Source organism: Falco naumanni, chromosome 4 (assembly GCF_017639655.2).
Source record: "Falco naumanni isolate bFalNau1 chromosome 4, bFalNau1.pat, whole genome shotgun sequence".
In the NCBI taxonomy this organism is placed as follows: domain Eukaryota; kingdom Metazoa; phylum Chordata; class Aves; order Falconiformes; family Falconidae; genus Falco; species Falco naumanni.
The window spans coordinates 88,099,531-88,118,991 of record NC_054057.1 but is presented as its reverse complement, the minus strand read 5'-3'; the positions used below and the strand labels follow the sequence as shown (position 1 = coordinate 88,118,991).

General features: G+C 52.0%; 1 protein-coding gene across 1 annotated transcript in view; it reads right to left on the bottom strand.

Annotated features, from left to right (window-relative positions):
* HS3ST4 (heparan sulfate-glucosamine 3-sulfotransferase 4) overlaps nucleotides 1-17,792 on the bottom strand; it is a 66,830-nt gene extending 49,038 nt beyond the window's left edge. Inside the window, 2 exon segments of the mRNA XM_040593560.1 lie at nucleotides 16,910-17,022; nucleotides 17,024-17,792. Of these exon segments, the coding sequence (XP_040449494.1) occupies nucleotides 16,910-17,022; nucleotides 17,024-17,473 (563 nt within the window). The 5' untranslated portion in view covers nucleotides 17,474-17,792.
* Between the last annotated feature and the right edge of the window lie 1,669 nt (nucleotides 17,793-19,461).

Here is a 19,461-nt window from a genome sequence, read left to right as displayed (position 1 = left end):
AAGAGCAGGGACAAGCACCCCCCACCCAGGCAGCAACAGCCACCCACCACCTTCTTGTCCCTGCACACCAGGGAGGGCACCGGCAGCACCCAGCTCCCACCGGCACCGGCAGCATGCCAGCCATGCCCAGTGACTCACCACCGGCTCACAGCATCCCAGCGGAGGCTTATTTTTCATTGACTTGCCTGGGCTGACATGGAGCCAAAGCATCCGCCTGACAGCCCAGCCCAGGATCCGCAGTGTCCTCGCCTTTCTCCCCCGAGTCGCAGGTTTCTAAGATTAATTGTCATGTATTATTTATTGACCTCAGCCACGACCTTGGCCCGGCGTCGTTTCCTTCGCGAGTGCCTCTATGCCATGGCTGCGACAAGCCCCGCTCCGGCAGGGCTGCGGGCAGGGGAGTGCCAGGTCGGCGCCCCCAGCTGTGCCATGGGGCTGCCCCACGACCCTGTGGACAACCCGGCCGCTCGGTTCCTGCTCCCTTCCCACCCTGCACAGCCCTGGCACCGTCTCCCTGGCTGTGCCAGCACCCGCTTTAATCTCTCCCCTGCTGCAAGCCAGGCGCGGGTGTGCTCAGTGAGCTTGCAGGTTCTCCTTCTTTCTTAAGCTCTTTCTCTTTCGCCTTTCATTTTTAAATCTCATCTCCAGGTAAAGAGGGTATTTGACGGGATCAAAAGGTGACCTTTAACAAGGTTAGCAGAGCCTCAAACAATATCCCTGCAAGTTCATGCACACTCAAGCGTTAAAGGAAACTGTTCTCTGATCTCCTGTTCCTCGGTGGAAAAGTTGTTTCACAAAGATCTCTGCCAAGAGTCCATGCAGCGGGCTGAGAAAACTTTCTTACAAACCTAACACCTAGAGCTAGGCACAGATTGTCCTCCAGTTTCTGAGAAAGCAATCATTAAAAACTTCTCATGTATTTCTTCCCCTGTTCAAGTTCCCAGCCTCTTGCCAATTCCCTGGGTCTAACAGATTCCTGACTAACCCCCATCTTTCACTTAGCTAAATAAAATCACTCAAATGCCTCTTAGGAGAAGCATTATTGCCGTGGAGGGAGGTCAGACAGAAGTAATCAGAATGATTAGAGAGTGATTAGTGGGCTGGAAACCCATCCAGAGTGTGGGACTGAGAGGCCGCGGCTGCCTGCTGGGCAGAGACAAGGCGGCAGCACTGCCCAGGAACCCCTCTGGTCCCATCCCGCTGGGGCTCCCCAGTGCCTCCTTGGCAGCCCTGTGTCCCGCACCAGCCAGAGCTCCTCCCAGTCACACCAGGAGAGATGTGGAGAGGGAACGGCAGCATGAGCTGGTGGATGGCAAATCCCTTCCTGAGGAGACTGGGCTATTTGACCGACAAGCTGGAGGTCACTCCAGCCTTGGCCAAGACCAAGACCTGCAGACCTCTTCTAAGCACCTTGTGGATAAATTTCAGGTGGGAGAACAGCCTGGCCTGAGGGACGATGTGGGCACATGGCGGCATAGCTTCAGAGCTTCCACTGCATTGTGGGGTCAACCAGCTACAGCACCACATCCCTCCAGGGCCTGGGCAGACAAGGGTGGGAGCAGGGAGGGCTGGTGGCCAGGCTGTGCTGGGTCAGCACGGTAGTCCCATTCTCTCTGGTGACAGCCCGGAGCCAGCACTGGCAGCGACAGGACCCCCGTGCCACCAGCAGTGCGAGGGGCCATGCACGGCCCCCCTGTCTGCAGCAGAGCTCACCGTGTCAGGGCGCCTAAAGCAAAGTGGACAGACGGGAGCGGGTAGGCGGGTGGGAATGATACCAGCATTAATCATTTCCATGCCACTGTACACGAATGCAGCAGCGCACAGCCTGCGCCGCTCCGCTGCCAAGCACCATGCATGGTGGACAAAGGCACGGGTGACCAGCTCTGCATAAAAGCCACCTGTTCAGCGTAGCCAACGTGGCATGGCTCCACGGGGTGAGACCAGGTCCCTTCCGCATCTCCATACCTCTGGGGAGAGGGACGAGAGGCACCAGCTCCGGGTGCTCTGGGATGGGACACACCAAGCTGTGCTCCCATCTCCAGCCTCGTCGCTCACACACATCCCCACAGCACCTCGCAGCAGGGGTGGCAAAACCACCCCAGGCAGGCCAGCAGCCAAGGGGTTAAAGTGCCTTGTTATTCCTTTCATACCTGGTCTCCAGGTATTTGCAGACCGAATTTCCCAGAAGCCAAGGCTTTTTGCTAGTGGATCTGCTGTAGAACCATGTTATGATAGATTGCAAGTTCCTTAAAGGTCAGATAACACAATACAATTGGATCATATTAGTGAGCGCAGATACTTGGTTTTACTAAGAAAACCTGCAAAGCAGATTGTTTGTTGCAGAGAAACATACATCGTATAATAAAGTCAGTGTAATTGTCTCCAGAAACAATCAATTCCTTTACAAAAAATAAGTCCCGTAATTGTGGGCCAGCGCAGGCACTGCCAGGGCAAGGCACCAGCAGGGTATGGAGTGCAGGTACTGCAAGTCTCTATTTCACAATTTAGGTTACAGTACATAAATGCATTGCAGAAGACCTAGTAGGGAAATAAACAATTTCCAAGTGTATTGTTGAGAGACAAATATTCAATACTTAATTTAATGTATGGTTTGCAGTTAGCGGTTAATCTAAGACAACGCAGAGTGAGTCGTGTTTCACACTGCTATTAAGGAAATGCAGAATTGATTGTGAGTGTGATTGAAGATTTCTGAAGAGCACAGTTCCCAAATCCGTGATGACCCCTCCTTTTTTTTTTTCTAATTTGCCTGTAATCTACTCAGACAAATCCTTTTATCACATTTATTTCCCTTCCAAGTTACAACCGGTGTGATTAATTACTCAACTTTGCAGTCCTACTTACCCTGCTGTACGCTTCAATTTTTCTTCCTTTTAAAATGGTTTTCCACCGTCCCACTGAAAGTGGCTGTTAACACCCGATCGGGCTGGCAGGAGGTTCCCCCCACCTTGCCCAGCAGCCCTCGTCCCACCCACATCTGGCCATTCTTCTGGAGGCAGTGGGCACCCTTACCCACCCTGTGGGGCGAAGGGGCTCGAGCCTCTTCTGTGGGGAGAGGAACAGCACAAACCTCTTTCTCCAAAAAGTCCGGCACTTGTCAGACCCAGGAGGGTCGCAACCACTCTGCCAGCCTGGAAATTCTCATTTGGTTCTAGATTTAATCTTGTAATGAAAAAGGAATTGGAACCAGCACAACTGTTTTAACCTTCCCTAATCACAGAAAGAGGAGGAAAAGTAATTTTTTAAAACATGTATATTTGAAAACACAAAGCCACGTCTCCTCTCATCCACCTTTAACACCCGTGTTGGCTGTTTGCCATCCGGGAGGAGGAATGCCGTGCTGCTCCCACCCCGTCCTGGTCCTGGCTCCCGCTCCACCACGTGCCATTGCATCCCAGCCAAACAGCAGCAAAACACATGCAGAAAAGCAATTAGATTTAAATCTAGTTTCCTCTTTCTACCTCGCCTTTCTCTTTTCTCTACTTAGATGCTCTTCAGTGTTGTAACTAATATGATTTGTGTTTAGCACAGTGTGAAACAAGAATGATTTATGGGTCTGTTTGCACTACACAGCTACCTGACGCCATCTCAGCCCCCCGAAAGGGCATTCCAAGAGCAGATTGACGAGAGAGTTCTGGCATTACGTGTAATTATTTGTATACCCTGCCCACATAATCACTGTTGCTCTGGCTCTCACGATGCCTGTGTACTTTCCTTATACCACCCCAGGCCCTGCTTTGGGAGAAAAAAGGACCCTTGACCAGCCCTTGCCCACGCTGTTTCCATGAACTGATCTGCTGGGTTTAAACTGACGTTTCAGCTCAGATTAACTTGTGCCTTGGCTAAAACAAATACGGGCTCAGTCTGCATTTCATTACCAAGAGCTCATGCGAAGGCTCTGCATGCTTGGGAACCGATATAGCTCAGTGACTCAGGTGCCAAAGTCCTATTGAAAGTCTCTGTGATCGGCCAGATTTTGTCTGTAGCTCTGGGTGGCTCTGTCAGTGAGGATCCTGCGCCTCTGCGCTAGCAAGTGCCCTTCATTAATTCTTAATGCTGCCCCAAGTACATCCAGTGTCCTCCCTGGCTTGGCAGCCCGCCCCTGCGAAGCGGGGCAGACAATAAACAGAGCCCCCTCCCTTTCCTCCAACATATATCAAGAAGCCAAATGAAATAATGAAAGAAACTCATTTTAATGCCACAGAGGGAATTGTTTTATTGCTAAAGCAGCAAATAGAACTAATTGAATCTGCTGAACAAAAAAAAAAAAAAAGAAAAAAAGAGCAAAGGAAAGGATAGGTGCAGTACACAGACAGAAAGGGCGAACTGGAGCCTGAATATTCATGGGCCTGGAAACTGCAAATCCTTGAATGCAAAATATCTTCATAAATGATAATACTGCCAGTGGCGGTGCATGCACAGTGCTCGGAGACAGGGAGTCGGGAATGTTTGCATTTACCATATATATTTTTTAAGTAATATTATGGAACAAGTTCTCTGGTTCATTAAGCTGCTTTGCACCTCCCTGGTAAAACAAAACAGCCTGGAAGCAGGCACCCAGCCGGTGCCGATTCCCACTCACAGCAAGTGCTGGACAAGGTGCCCACACTGCCTGCATCCTGCCCAGGTGGGCAGCAGCACCTAGAGGGGCTCCACCAGCCCCTTGGTGCCACATCTGCAGGGAGCAGGCACGCCTGGGACAGTTCTGCTGCCCACCAGGGACAGGCAGCTGCCTGCTGGGTGAGGGGGCTGCGAAGGCAGCTGCGATTCCCCCTCCCTGCTGCGGGCTGAGCGCAGTCCCACATGGCTGGGCTGCAGAGCTGGGGCACTTCATCCCAAAACACTTCCCATTTCACATGCCGCCAGTTAAACCTGCCACAAGCTTTTAAACTCACTGTTTGCACTGAACCTTAATTTCCAGTGGCAACCTATATATTACTGTAGGGGGTTGCATTTCAATTAAGGTAGCATTCATGTTCTTCATTACAATACTAAGTCATCCAGCAAGAAACACCAAGGATATAAATCCCAGTAATGAAGAAGGAGCTGGATATTCCACACATGTAAGCACAGAGGCGCCAACACACAAAGTGACCATTACATGAAGTGAAGGGGGTGCTTCGGGAGAGAATGGATTAGAAATGCAGTTTATACTCTGAAGGGCCACACAACATCCATTTGGCACCACCGCAACTGCAGGCTCCGGCTCGCCATCCCAAAGGCGCAGCAAGCAGCCTGTGGTACCTCAACGCACTTCCCCCCTGCCCCCTGAAAAAAAATAGAAGGCACAACCAGGCTGCACAGGGGGGTTGCCCCATGCAAAGGCTCCTCCCAGACTCCGACACCCACGGGTGGGAGGGTCGTGTCTGCAGCAGGGACCCTCCACTGGCAGGAGCCAGCAGAGCCACAGGAGGGGCGGGGGGGGGCTTCCCTCACACCAAGCCCCCCGCAGAGTGCCACACACCCAGCATTCGGGGCGACTCAGGGCTGAGCTTGCCCCAGCTCGCTAGAGGACAGAGCTACAGGATGAAACCTGCCTGTCTGCAGAGCCCCCCTGTCCCTTCCTGCACCAGCATCCCAAATCCGCACCCTCTGGGCACAGCAAAGAACTTCAGGCTCTCCTGCACCTGCCATGCACTCCAAGCATTAGCAAAAGTTAATAGGGGGCATTGGCAGAGCCGCGCTAAGAAGCACCTCACCAGGCTACCCTGGGGAAGGACCTGGAACCAGGCAGCAGAAGACTCACATCCACCGCAACGCCCTGTGGAGACCTGGGCCAGCAGGACTCCCTGCTCCTGAATACATTACCCCCACCACAGTCAGCAGCTTTGAACTTAAACATTAATAAACTAGCTCCTTAAACACTCTGGCAATGGAAAAGCACTTTCTTACCATTGCCTACTGCAAAAAATGGCTGAAGAATTTTTGTTTGCATTTTCCAAATGAAGCAGTCTATGGCAGAGACGTGGCCGGTCTCCCACAGAGACAACCACATCCCAAGACGAGTGTGTTTCAGAATATTACATGGGAACAGGGTAGTAATAAAACACCTTGATGTAACTTTACCAGCAGTGGCTCTAGCAGAAAAGCCTGTAATGATCTAATAACACATTTCCCCTGCTGCCACTCCAGCCTCAAGAAATCCAGGGTAGTCTGAGCCTTAAATCCATCCCAGCTCTTCCTTTGTCATTAATTGTTAGGCTATTTATGTTACACATTTTACATACCAAATAGACTCCAATTTCATGGTGGGCTAAACTACAGAAATGCTTCTTTTAATCTTTTTTAATTCTAAAGTAGTATCAAACTTTAATATTTTCTAATGGAGTATACGTTTACTCACATCTAACAATATCACTACAATTTAGGAGCAATAAAAGTCAAGCTCCCATATGCACGATAAGCTTGCAGCTTTATTTCCAAAGTTCAATCAGTTAACCTAGGAGAGCAATAGCTTCCCTACAATGAGTGACGATGCAGAATAATATTTAGATAGCGATAAACCCCTTTTTGCATAGGAAATTGCATTATGATTTGCTGGGTCTCAGAAATTCTCAGCAAGATGCTTTAGTTTACCAATGAAGTTACTGCCTCAGGCATTTTTCCACAGTGCTTTGATTTTTTGGGGGGTTTCTAGAGGATTTTGAGCTGAGTAAGGAACCTTTATTGTTTCTGATCCCAGCGTGTGTAGCAGACCCAGTGGCACTGCCTGCACACCCTCCTCCCATGCTGACAGCGCTAAGCGGGTGGAGGAGCATCCCAGAAAGCTGCGGTGAGCAAGGGCCAGAGCCCCCTCTCAGGCTGGGGCTGCTGCCCCTCCGCAGGGCAGGCAGGTGGGCACTGCCACGCTGCCAGCCGGGGCCTTCCAGTGCTGCCCTGGGCTCTGCCAGGCCCAGCTGCCCAGGACAGAATGCACACGTGGTTACAACAGCAATTGCAGCAGATGCCTGGCTAGCTTGGATTGCTCTGGTTTGGCCAGACATTTAATTTATCTTGGGTAGCCATTAATGAAGACTAGCAAGCAGGAGTGCTGCCAAGTGCCTTCCCTCCGCTGCCAGGCCCTGGGCAGGTTGAATCCCCTGCTGCCCATGGCATGGGTCAGCATCCAGCACCAGCCACCATGCTTACATCTTCCTTCACAGCAGCTAAAGCACCTTCCCCCTCACACTGTCCAGCTCCCCCAAGAGCCTTTCCAGTTCATGCTTGGCCATCAATTGCAACACTTTCCCTTTCCGCATGATTTTAATGGTGAAGGTAAAAGAGGTAGAGCCCTTTCCTAGGGCACCTCTGTCTGCACTGCACACCGCTTGGCTCTGCAGGCCCCCAGCGCCACGGAGCAGAGGCAACAGTCGGTGATTTGGGATTAACACAGTTCAACTAAATAGCCCAGAAATTAGCTTGGAGGTGCAAGTGCAGACAGCACAGGCGAGCAGCAGCAGCAGGATCAATGCTGGGGGTCCCCAGGGGACAAACCAAGTGAGGGCGAACCAAAGGCCAATTAAAGACCTCCAGCAGCAACAACGGCAGGATCCATGGTCTGCCATCAACGTTTCATGAGTCAGCACTTTGGATGTAAAAGGGTCAGTTTGTTTTTAAAGAAGCGGGACTGGAGCTGAGTCATTAACAATTAATAACCTGCCCAAGAGACACTGCCCCTTCCCCTCCCAGATGAGCCAGGAGGCAACTCCTCCTCAGCATCTGAGAGCTCAGAGGTGGGTCCTGAACATGGAGGGGGGGGGGGGCACAGCTGATACCCCAGGGTGCAGGGGCACCCAGAGGAGCCCTGAAGCCCCTGGACCTGGTGCCTCCTTGCAGTTGGTGTTACACAGATTGGGTGGGTTTGTCTTTTCCTTGGCTGGGTGATGGCAGCTCATGCTGTCAGCTGCTGAATCCAAATGAGAATTTAACACACGCTTCTGACGCTGATGTTAGCTTTCCACGAGCATGCTGGCTGCTCAGCTTAATTATATGAATGTCCATCAAGAACAAATACAAAAAGGGCAGAGCTGAGGCTGAAATAAAGTTATTTGCAGATGTGGATGAACACTAGTAGAAAGTATATCATATTACTGTACCCATCTCAATGCAAGATGAAAGGAAATATGCTCTAAAACAAAGGAGAGCTGCAAATTCAGGCTAGCAGAGCAACGTTGCTCCACTCAGATCCAAAATGATTACCCACTAATAAAGGAGGGGGCCAAGTCCACTCCAGCCTGGCTCTGGAGGGAATGGAAATCAGATATTGGCTTGAAATGTGTTACAGCAAACTCCGTAATACAAAACAAGGTCTGGCAGATAGAGTTATTTTTATCCAAAGCCAGTTCTGTTTAGTAGGTCTGCGGCTATAACTGATGTCCCTTTGCTATTTCCTCTTCCCTCCAGTCCCCCTGTCTCAGTTTCTCCAAGGCACTGGTGAGATTGGAGCAGACAACCACGGGTATATTTTGGGAGGATCCTACATCACTTAGCTGTAAAAATCAATTGTGAATTTTGCATCCACCCTCAGCATTTGGCCTGTTTATATTGCCAAATAAATTCTTTAAAGAAGTACTGTACTTCACAGGAGAACTTGTCAAGGTAAATACCTTCATTTACATAAAATGTGACTAGCAATTGAAATGTTAAAGCCATAAAGAGCAAGTTTATGATCCATCCTTGATGCTTGGATATATAATATGACAAGGGGGAAAATAGTGTGCCTTGCAACATTTACTAAATTGGTGTGTTGACTCTGGGGATGGAAATGGAAGATTTGAAAAAACAGGTTGGAGGGGTTTTTTTGAAGTTAGGTTGGGGTTTTTTTTTTCCTCTTTTTTCCATAAATATGAATCCTTTTCACAGCTTTCAAACAGTTGGCTTTTAAATACTCTCCTTCAGCTTGGAAACAGCAGTTACCTAAATAAGCAGACAGCCAGGCAGGGACTTGAGTGGGAAGGAGCTATCTGGCATGCGGGACATCCTGAGGGATGCTCACCTTGGGTCATGGGGGGGCAAGACCCCAGCAGGGGAGGGTCACCCTGGCCATGCACTCCCACACACTGGTGTACCCCAAGAAAATGGAAGCAGCAAGTGGTGCCCGCATGCTGTTACATGTGCGGCAGAGGTCTGAGAAGCAGCTCCTGCAGCCCTGTTGCTCACAGCTGGCTTTGCCACTCACAGGGAGGCTGAGCTACTCCTGGCATGGGCTGCAGGGCCTGACCCTGCCCACATCTCTCTACCTCCCACGCCCCAGGAGCGAAGGCAAAGCCACGCTTTGCTGGGGCTGACCCCCTGCCTTCGATCTCTACAGTCATTTCTCACTCTGACTGAGAAGACTCTTCTGATTTAGGGTTTTCTTTTAAACTTTTAAAAAGGGAGGGGAAACCAATTTAAACCACTTCAAATCCTAAATAGTACTGTGAAAAAAGTGAATAAAAAGGATAAAATGTACTGTTACCTACATACATACCACAGTGAAATTATAATATCCATACTTAACGCTCTGGAAAGTTTGAAAGTGCATGTTCCTCACCTGAACTCAGTACGAACATTTCAGCCCTTCATTCATACTCATACCCTTCTCAATTCATTGAAACCACTTCAAGCAAAAATCATTTGAAAGAAATTACCTCTGTGTATTACACCACGAACAGTGAGAAATGTCCCACATGAGCCTCTCCAGCCCCCAAAGCAATAAAATTTCCGCTGAAGTGCATGATATAATGACTCAGGGAAAAGAAGTCCCCATGACAACAAGAGGTAAGAGAAATCCATGAAAAGCAAAAGACTCCGACCTCTCTCGATACAAGGTGTCACCGATTTGTGCTGGAATTTTTACTTTGAAAATCAAAAGCCTTTGTCCATAACTTTGAGAACCTGTTGTTCCTCCTTTGCTAGTCTGGGCTTCGAACAGAGCAGAACGAGTCTCGCTAAATCAGAAACCGAGCAGGGGGCAGGCTCATCATTTAAACCCATGAACACAACCACCTGACTCTTTGCCTCTCTTTTCCAAAGGGGCTGTTTTTCCCCAGGCCTATTTTGGGTTTTTCTGTAGCATCTACATGCTTGAGTGATACTGCATTCACACGCAGAGCAAAGCTCACGAACTTTGACACTACAAATAACACTTAAACCATTAGCAGCAAAACGCTGTGGCGTTAGCGCATTATTGAGCAAAATCCTACAGAAAGAGTGTTTTTGAAAGCACAGTGCAACAGGTAGATGATTTCAGGCCTGGCAACATACAATGGTTCCCTACATGCTCCAGAAGTTAATGGAAGAGGTGTCTCCACCTTCCTTGGCCGGTTTTCTGAGCCTTGGGTTCACAACCTTCCCAAGCGCTTCTGTGGAGAGGTGTTGGGCTGCTCCCACCTGCGGGGTCCAGCCACGCACTGGGGCTCGGCGTGGGAGCGGGCAGGACCCAGACAGGGCACTGGCGGGACATAGCCCTGGTGCACCCTCCTCCACCCTGCCGAGCCAGCGGTGCCAGCCGCATCCCTGCCAGGGCTGTGGGGCAGCTATGTGGGGGCTGCCAAGGGGCTTCAGCACAAGGCCTCGCTGGCTCCCACTGGCTCTCTGCACTGCGTGCCCACCATCACCGCAAACAAATACATTTTACACGGAGGCAGGAGCAGCAACCAGCTCTGCAGGAGCAGGCGCTCCGGAGCTCTCCCCTGCCAGCGTGTTGTCCCTCGCACTTCTTTCATGCTCTTTGCAAGAAGAGTGAGCACAGTGCAGAGGGGCTACGGGTGCTGAAAGCAGCTGCCATTCCCATGGCTACAATCAAGTAGCCTGTGGATAACCATCATCAGGTGACAAAACCCTGCAAAGAGGCCACATTCATTCCTGCATCCCATCCCTTCAGCTGAAACAGAGCAGAAAGGCCGGGAGGAGACTGCTGCCCAGCAAGGGTACAGGGTGAGTTCCCCTGGCCCAGCACACAGGGTGGGGGCCAGGAGACTCCCAGCTCTGGCATGTGGCAGAATCACTCCTGTGGCTCTGGGTGCAGAAGAAAATCCATGCCTGATGCTGGAGTGACCTCTCTCCCAGACAGATGAAACACCGGGACCAACCAGCAAAGAGCCTGGCTCCATGCTCACAGCCTCCAGCCTATAACCCACCAGAGCCTGGACCCTCTGCCAGCTTTACTGAGAACCAGACCCAGGCATCAGTGGGAGGTCACTGCTGCACTTGTGTGCTTGCTCTGCATGGAAGACTTGGGCTAGAAAAAACAGTGTACATGTAGGATCTAACCCAGACCTAAAGGTTTAGGAAAGGTGGAGGGGACTAAATATTGAAAGAGCTATGTTACATGGAAATACTTGTACAGTCTTCAACCCACATTAATCCCAATGCACTGGATCTGCAGAGGAGAGAGGGCAGCTGAGTCACTACATTTCAGCAAAAGCCGACTCACAGCAGGTCCCAGGGATTAAAAAAAAAAAAAAAAAAAAAAAAATCAATACACTTTCCTTAAGTTACCAGAAGTGCAGAGGGCACAATATACTGGGAAGGCCTTTTGCAGAGAAACACGGCAGTTACCAGGCTTCTGCAGCGGTGCCCATCATTAGCGGCAAACCCTGATCTATCTGTCCACTGTAGGTGTTCCTGTAGTGCCCATCAGTAGAGACTCACAGTGCTGATGGAAGTGGTTTGATTTTCTGAATATCCTGAGCTGATCAGAGAGGCCACAAGCATTACCCAGCAATGCAATTACAGCTCACAGTGAGGGTCACACTGTGTGGGACCGAGGCTGGAATGGCCCCAAGCTGTTGCTGTCCAACAGCTGTTAAGGGATGCTGCAGGGGGGTCTCATCACACATCCTCAGACATGACCGGCACCATTTCTGCCAGCAGCCACAGTGGCGAGAGCCGGGCACTCCGCGGGAGGTTCAGGCCCAGTGCATGCAGAGACGGCCCCACCACACACAGCAGGAGGGTGGGTGAGATGGCCTGGGGCCCCCGGCAGAGCAGAGCCTGCTACAGCGATAACAGTGCATGACAGCCGCTTCCCAGATACAGACGGGTTTCATGTCCATAGGGATGTGCCTGAAAGCATTGGCTCCACAGCACAGCCAGCTGCTCCTTGGAACCGCTGGCTTGAGAGCACATGTTTATTACTGGGAGAAGAGTTCCCTGTCATGGCATTATTCATTATTTATATGAGGGTAGCAGCTCACAGAACAACACACAGGCCTGACTGTTAGGCAAAATGCTCCCAAAAAAACCCAGACAGGCGGTGAAAACAGCATTAGACATGCAAACCATTTCATTGCCTGTCATGGTGACTGCTCCTTGCAGTGGCTGCAACAGGGCCGCTCCATGCATAAAGCTACACCCCTGTGTAAGTGCTTAGCGTGTGGAGGCCTAGGGCAGAGCAAGAGAAACGTGGTCTAATTACAGAGACATTGCTGCAGCTTCTGTGTGAAGGCTCCACAGAGAGGGAGGCAAGGAGTAAAGCAATGTGCACGTACACATAGAATTTAACTCCTGGTTATTTAGAATAATCTTCCAATCAGTGAACTTTGAAACGCCGCAATTTAAGTTCACCACTATCAGATAGCCTCTGCATTCTGGAGATCATATTTTTGTTAAAACTGTAAATTTGTTTTCAAAATACTGTTACAAATCCCTAGTTTTCTGCTAAACATAGGATGCCAAGATAGCCTTGAAAGTGTGAATGGACAAAACTGAACCAGCTCACTGTGCCGAGCCTGCGGGCAGCTGGGAACAGCAGACTTGGAGTGCTGGGCTGTTCTGCTCAGCTCAGGGAGCTACTGAGATACTGAAGTGCTGAGGTCTGCACTGGCTGGTTGCACCAGCAGAATGACCCAACTAAAACACCATCTGTCCCAGTGCTAAGAGCCCCCGCTCTCCCCACAGCCACCCATAACTGTATCTCCTTCAACACCTGCAGACTGCTCACCCAGCAGTGTCTGAGCATCTGCACACATGAAACTGTCCCACCACTTAGACCACTGGCAGCGCGGCAACTGCACAACACCAACAGGATCACCTCCCCTTCTCTTCCAGTCACATGAAGCTACTCGGGACCACACAGAAGCCAGGGCTCCCCTGCAGACCCCACATCCAGCCCTCCAGTACACAGCCACTCCAACAGCTGTCACAGCACACACCAATCCAAGGGCTGCAGCACCACAAGGTGACAAATCTGTCCAAGTGTCGGACACTGCAGGCAGTTTGCAGTTTCCATTAGCCACAACATCCTCTCATGCTTGTGTTCCCTCATTTCATGCCCAGGCAAGGAACTCAGGCATATCCCAGATAGGGCTACCGTGCTGGTAGTCAGCTAAATTCCTTCTGTGCTCAGAGGCCTCCAAAGTCTCCCCATCATTCTGCTGTCCTTGTTGCACTCTCAAACAGGGTCTCACAATTCATTTCCAACCGCAGGATAGCTTGGGGCAGAGCTCACGGCATGGGACATGCCCACTGAGGCATGAGCATCATGCGGGAGAAAGCATGTCGCCTGTGCAAACGCCTCCGGTCCAGCCTGGCAGCAGAGAGGTGACCCTGTGCCTGGGCGTGCAAGCAAGCAGAAGGACACTCGAGCGCTGGCTAAGAATCAACAGCAGTTCCTACAGGGAAGGATGGCGTATCCTGCAGTTTAGAAGAAATGAGTAGGTGAAAGAGCGCTGCCAGCAACTTCCAAAGGAAAGGCAGATACCTGGTCCTTACCACAACCTTTGTCCGTGGTGGGACCAAGTTCTGTCATATTGTAAAGGATGAAGTTAGCAAAAGAGAATATTTTCTGCCAGGTATCAGTGTCCTGGACTCGAAAGAGACAAAGACATGCAAGTAATGCATACACCAGAGAGAAGTATCGCCACACCATTAACAGAAGGAAAGGTTAAAAGTCAATTCCTACTCAGCCTTTAACACAATTTAATAGTAGTCAGGTTATGTTCTACATTAAATTTCCTAGCTTGCCTCTTTTTTTTTTCCTTATCAACAAAACTTAATGTACATGGGGGTATTACATGCGGTTTAAGGAAAGCTGTAACATTGAACTCGTCTTTCAGACCACGCAACATTAGGATGTACGGAATCACAAATAATTACACAAACAATTCTGGCAGCATAACACTAACCAATCAAAACAAGCCTTCGACCCCGTTCACGTCAGTACATGTGTAGGAAGACCTCAGTTCGTGATTTTTACATAAACTTTGACCACAGCGCTAAAGCAATCACAACAGCACAGCTTTCCCTAAAGGTTACCAGGAAAACAGAGCAGACTGCAGAGAGCTGGTGTAACAGGCTCACCACACTGCACCAGCCAACAGGCAGAAAGCTGTATTTGCAACAACTTCAGCCTGAGCGCTGTCCCAATATAGATTCTGGCCACAGGATTTATAGCTGACTAACCTCAAGGCAGAAAAATCATGAATGGGACACATATAAAAGAAATGGTAGTGCTTAGGTGCTGTCTCCATTTTACAGGCAGAGAAACTAAGGTGGGGAAACTGCTTCTCTTCCCTACAACTCTGCCAGACTGGAAGAATTTTTCAGTGTTGAATGACAAAGCAAGGGAATCCTGAGGGTCTGCCGTTTCCTTATTTCGCTACACAAGAAAAAACTTGACAGTATTAGAAGCTAACAGTTTATAATGCATAAGAAGAAGTGTTATATGCAAAATATAAACAAGTGATAGAAGTCACTGTAAGGAGATGCTGGTATAAACACTTCAATAGTTGCTTCCTTGCTTAAAGAAAATTGACATTTCTGTGGATAGGAAAAATCTCCAATTACTCTACCTGGGACACAGCTGCAAGCAGCAGTCTTCTCGGTGCACTCAATCAGTAATCTCAGAGGAGGTCAGGAGGAAATAGTTGCTAGTGCGGATGGCAATCTCTCCCCCCTCCATTTTTGCTCAGTATTTGCACAGCACCGAGCATACCAGCCTCCTGGACCATGACAACAGCCCAGCAGCAGTACCACACCAGGGGAAACCTGTTGCTGCTGCTAAGGCGCAGATTGCCAGTGCCATGCGACCTGGTGTCCTATCCCAACAAGGCTGAAAAACTTTTGCAAGGAGGAAAATGCTGTTTGGGTTGGGCAGGTGTCAAGATGGCTTTAGGTTAAACAATCAGGGCAAATCCTCAGGGCCGCAATGACAATTAAGCAGCAATGTAATTTATTTATCCCATAGCCAGAGAATCCATCCCCCAGCCTGCTCTGCCCAGGACCCTGACAAATCAGCTGTGACCCAACCTTTTCTTCTTCCACCTCTCTACCAGTGCAGCACAGCACCAGTGCTAGAAATCAGCTAAACAAGCCACAGAGCTACTGCAAGGATGAAGATTTTTAAAATGCATTCTGCAAATGAAAACCTGTGTGCGCCTTTTACTCTACGAGAGGAGTTACACCCACTCTCTAGCCCTTTTCTTGTAGCACGACTGTAAAGATGAAAAAGCAGCTGCTTGCCATATTCAGTGCTTGATCTTCTTCTGCCTATTTTGAATAAAACCAAACCTTTTTGTGTGCCACTTTCTAGCCTCTTCTAGCAAGTTTCTAAACTTATTTTTCAAGGTAAGCCTTTCTTGCAGGAAAACTCAACAAAATAAGACACTGTCTGAAATTGTGTGTGTGTATATATATATAAAACCACAATAGCCACAGTCAATCCTTTATTCCTTCCTCATATTTGCACAGCACCCTGAAAACACTCCCCGAGACAAACACACTTTCTCAGTGCTGATGTCCACTTTACTGAAGACCCTCAAGAAACTCCTTCAGCATTTTAACAAAGCCAAGTAAATGCTACATCAAATAAATGTTATGAAGACTTTGCTTCCACAATTGCCACAGAAAATTGCCTGGAGTTCCTCACATTTAAACACCTTTGACATGAAGACTGTGTACTCTATTTTAATGGAGAATGACCAGAAAATCCAAGCAGCAACTAACTTGCTGTCGCTATTTATTCTTCCCTTTGTTTTCAGAGCAGCTAAACATGCTAAGCACAACAAAAAGACAACTTTATCAGCTTAGCCACAGACTATTTCTTATAAAGAAATTGGTACGGGTTGCTTTTAACTGTAAACTACAGAACTACTAGTAATTTGCCAGTTCCACTGATGTACTACATTCTTTTTAGTTTTGAGATTTTTAAAGAGAGAGAGAAATCCCTGAGCCATCACAAATCCTTGATTTGCTAAACCTGCCAAGGCACTTCACTCTTCATTACTGCAGTCCAGTATTTTTTAAATAATCAAGACTTTTAGCATAAGATTCCCTTAAAATGTTACCCTATATCAGACAACAATATTCAGAGACTTCTTCACAAACAGAATTAGACCTTGTCAATGGAAAAAAAACTTTGACGTGGAACTTGTTGAATAAAGAGCAATCTTATTTGTGAAGTCAACCCTGCAGCCTGCCTGAACGCAGGCAACCTTCTTCGTTTCAAAGCCCTCAGCACTACCTGGAACAACTTGCAATCTTGTTTATTTCAGTAATTATTAATTACTGACCTATTTAGACCTGTTTCACACCAAGTGCAGCTGAACTGCCGAGTGCCGCGTGTACGGCAGTTACAGCAGAGGGATGTTTTTACACATTTTCTGCCCTCCCCCCAGAACACCGCATTTCAAACCACCACGGCTGCCAGGCGAGGCACCCACCCGCCCTGTCCCGGCGGCGCGGTTCAGCTGTCGGGCTCCGCGCACCGGCTGCGGCCACGCAGACCCGCGCAGCGGCCCCCGCCACGCCATCACCCAGGGCCGGGGTCCCACCGCCCAGCCGCCTACCGGGGACATGCAGGTGGGCGTCGGGGACCCCCCGCCCCACGGCCCCGCGGGACCCCCCGTGCCAGCGCGCACGGACACGTTCTCCTCCCGCCCACCCCCCCACCGCCGCGGGGTCGGGACCCCCGGAGCCCCCACGCCCTCACCTGTACCACTCCAGCCCCTTCTCGTAGTTCCTATCGAAGAAGTGGGGCTCCGTGCCCACGGCGCGCACGTCGGGGTGCGCCCGGATGGCCTCCAGCAGCGCCCGCGTCCCCCCCCTTCTTCACCCCGATGATCAGTGCTTGCGGCAGCCGCTTCTCCCCATAGTCCGGCGTGGTGCTGCCTCCGCCGCGGGTCCCCGGGCTGCCGGCCCGGCTCAGCTCCTCGTCCGTGGTGCTCGATTCCTGCGGGTCCCTCTCGAAGGCTCCGCTCTGCACCGTGATCACCTCCCCGGGGGCCAGCGGCGTCCGCAACCAGGCGCCCGCCGCCCCTTCCCGGCTGCCGTTGGAGGCTCGCGTCGGCGCGGCGGAGGGGGCCGGGACGCCGGGGCTCCCCGGCGGGCTGGCGGGGGAGCGCGGGGCCCCGGGGGCCGCCGTGCCGGGGAGCGCGGCGGGGGAGCGCGGCGCCGCCGTGCCGGGGAGGACGGCGGGGGAGCGCAGGGCGCCGGGGCCGGTGCCCCCCATGAGGCTGTAGCACAGGTAGGTGAGGCAGAGGGAGAGGCTGCACATGCAGAGGAGCTTCCGCGCCGGGGGCACCTTAGAGCCGCGCCCGCCCGGCACCCCCGGCTGGGCGGGGGGGGGACATGGCTGCTCCCCGCTCCTCGCCCCGGGCACCGGGCGCACATGGTGTCAGCCGCCGCCCGGCCGCCCCAGCCGCATGGGGCGCCGCTGCCCTCCCGCCCCGCCGCCACCGGTGGGGGGGAGCCCCGCATGGCACGGTCGCCGCCGGCCCCCGCCGGGCACCGGGGCGCCTGGGCTCAGCGCGGCTGCGCTCCGGTGCCGCCGGCTCCGCACTGTTGCCGCCCGAGTTCCTGCCGCTAAACTTTGTGGCGGGTGGGAGGCGGGAGCGCGCTCCCGGCGCGGGGAGGGCCCGCCCCCGCCCCTGCCGCCGCGCCGAGCGCGGGGAGCGCGCCGGGCCCCGCCGAGCGCCGCGCCGGCACCGCCGGGCCGGACGGGGGCAGCGCCGGGGCAGCGCCGGGCGGAGCGGGGCAGCGGCCGTTCAGCACCGCGGACAGCGGCGGGAGGCGCCGGCGGCCGCGCCGGCCCGGGCAGGGCCCGCCTGGCTGCAGCCCCGCTGGCGCCGCTCGCCGGACAGCCCCCGGCAGCCCCCCGCCCCGTCCCGCCGTGCCGTCCCCAGGGCTGTCGGGGTGCGAGGCCTCCAAGGAGGCAGCGCCAGCCATCCTCTGCAAATCCTGCTCCTTCCCCTCAGCAGGAATCACCGTGCCGGGGCCCCTTGTCCCGGCCTGCTCCTCTCCACCGCCCCCAAAGCCTGTTCCGTGCCCTCTTGCCCCGCTGCCCCCAGCCCACGGCTTCCGCCAAAATCCTCCGGCTCCCCGGAGAGGGACGTGCAGAGAGGTCCTCTGGGACGGCCTCGTGCAGCAGGGCCGGCGTCCCCTTGCTCTGAGGATCTCGAGCTGAGTGGGTGGGTTCCACAGGGCAGCGTGCCGTCTCCTGGGAGCTTGAGAGGCGGCAGACCATGGGCAGTGACAGGCAGTTGCTGGTATAGTGGAGGTAAGGGCCATTTGGCACGTGGAGAGTTTGTAGTTTAAGTGCCAGGAGCTGCACTAGTAGGTGAGGTCAATCAGAGCCTCTCACACTGCTCTTCCAGGACCTCTGTCCCCAGCCTCGGTGGAGCAGACTGGGGCTGAGAGCCTCCCTCCTCACAGTTTTCTGGAGCAGCCACCACCTCTTCCCAGCTCCATATTTTGGCACTTCCCACCTCCAGTTCTCAGCTTTGGCTTTAGCAAGGAATTTGTGAGGGGAAGAAATGCCTTAGTCTCTCACCTTCCTCCTATCCCTCATCCTGGGGTCTCCCAGGAGTCTCTCCCTCACAGGTGTTGCCCTGTGGCTTTGGGGCACATCACAGCTTTTAGCATCCTGGCCACCATGGTCCCCTTCACCAGAACAGTGCTGGCTTCTCTGTGGTACAGAGATTAATTGAGAAACACAGTAGTTTGCTAAAGCCCTCACAGATGAACAAGCAGTAGCCTAACCTTTTGCACCTGAATGGCTGCCTGCAAGCCACCAGCACCAGCTGAATGCTGCAGGTTACCCAAAGAGCCAGCACCTGATCCAGGTAGCAAAAGCCACAGAGCAGCTGCATGTCAACACATAATGAGGGCCACAGCTGGGCTTCTGAGCAAGCACTGGAAAAGTGCAGAGTGCACTTCCAGCCTCATGTGGCTGTGGGTGCTGGGTACCTCATTCTGCCCATGAGCAGGAGGAGTATTTGAAGGCAGTAACCCTTCTCTACTAGCCTCCACTTTGGGAAACTGCAGAGGTGTGCATCCCATCGTGCAGAGGTGCTCTGGGTGAAAGCTGGATGAGAGAGAGCTGATGGAGCTCCCTCATGCACTCCCAGCTGACAAGCCATAGCCTAGATTCTGCAGGGGAAGTCCAGGGACTGCTCCAGATCTTGCTGTTACTGTGTGAAGCTCAGCAGGGAACACAGAATCACAGAATACTTTGGTTTGGAAAGGACCTTTAAAGGTCACCTA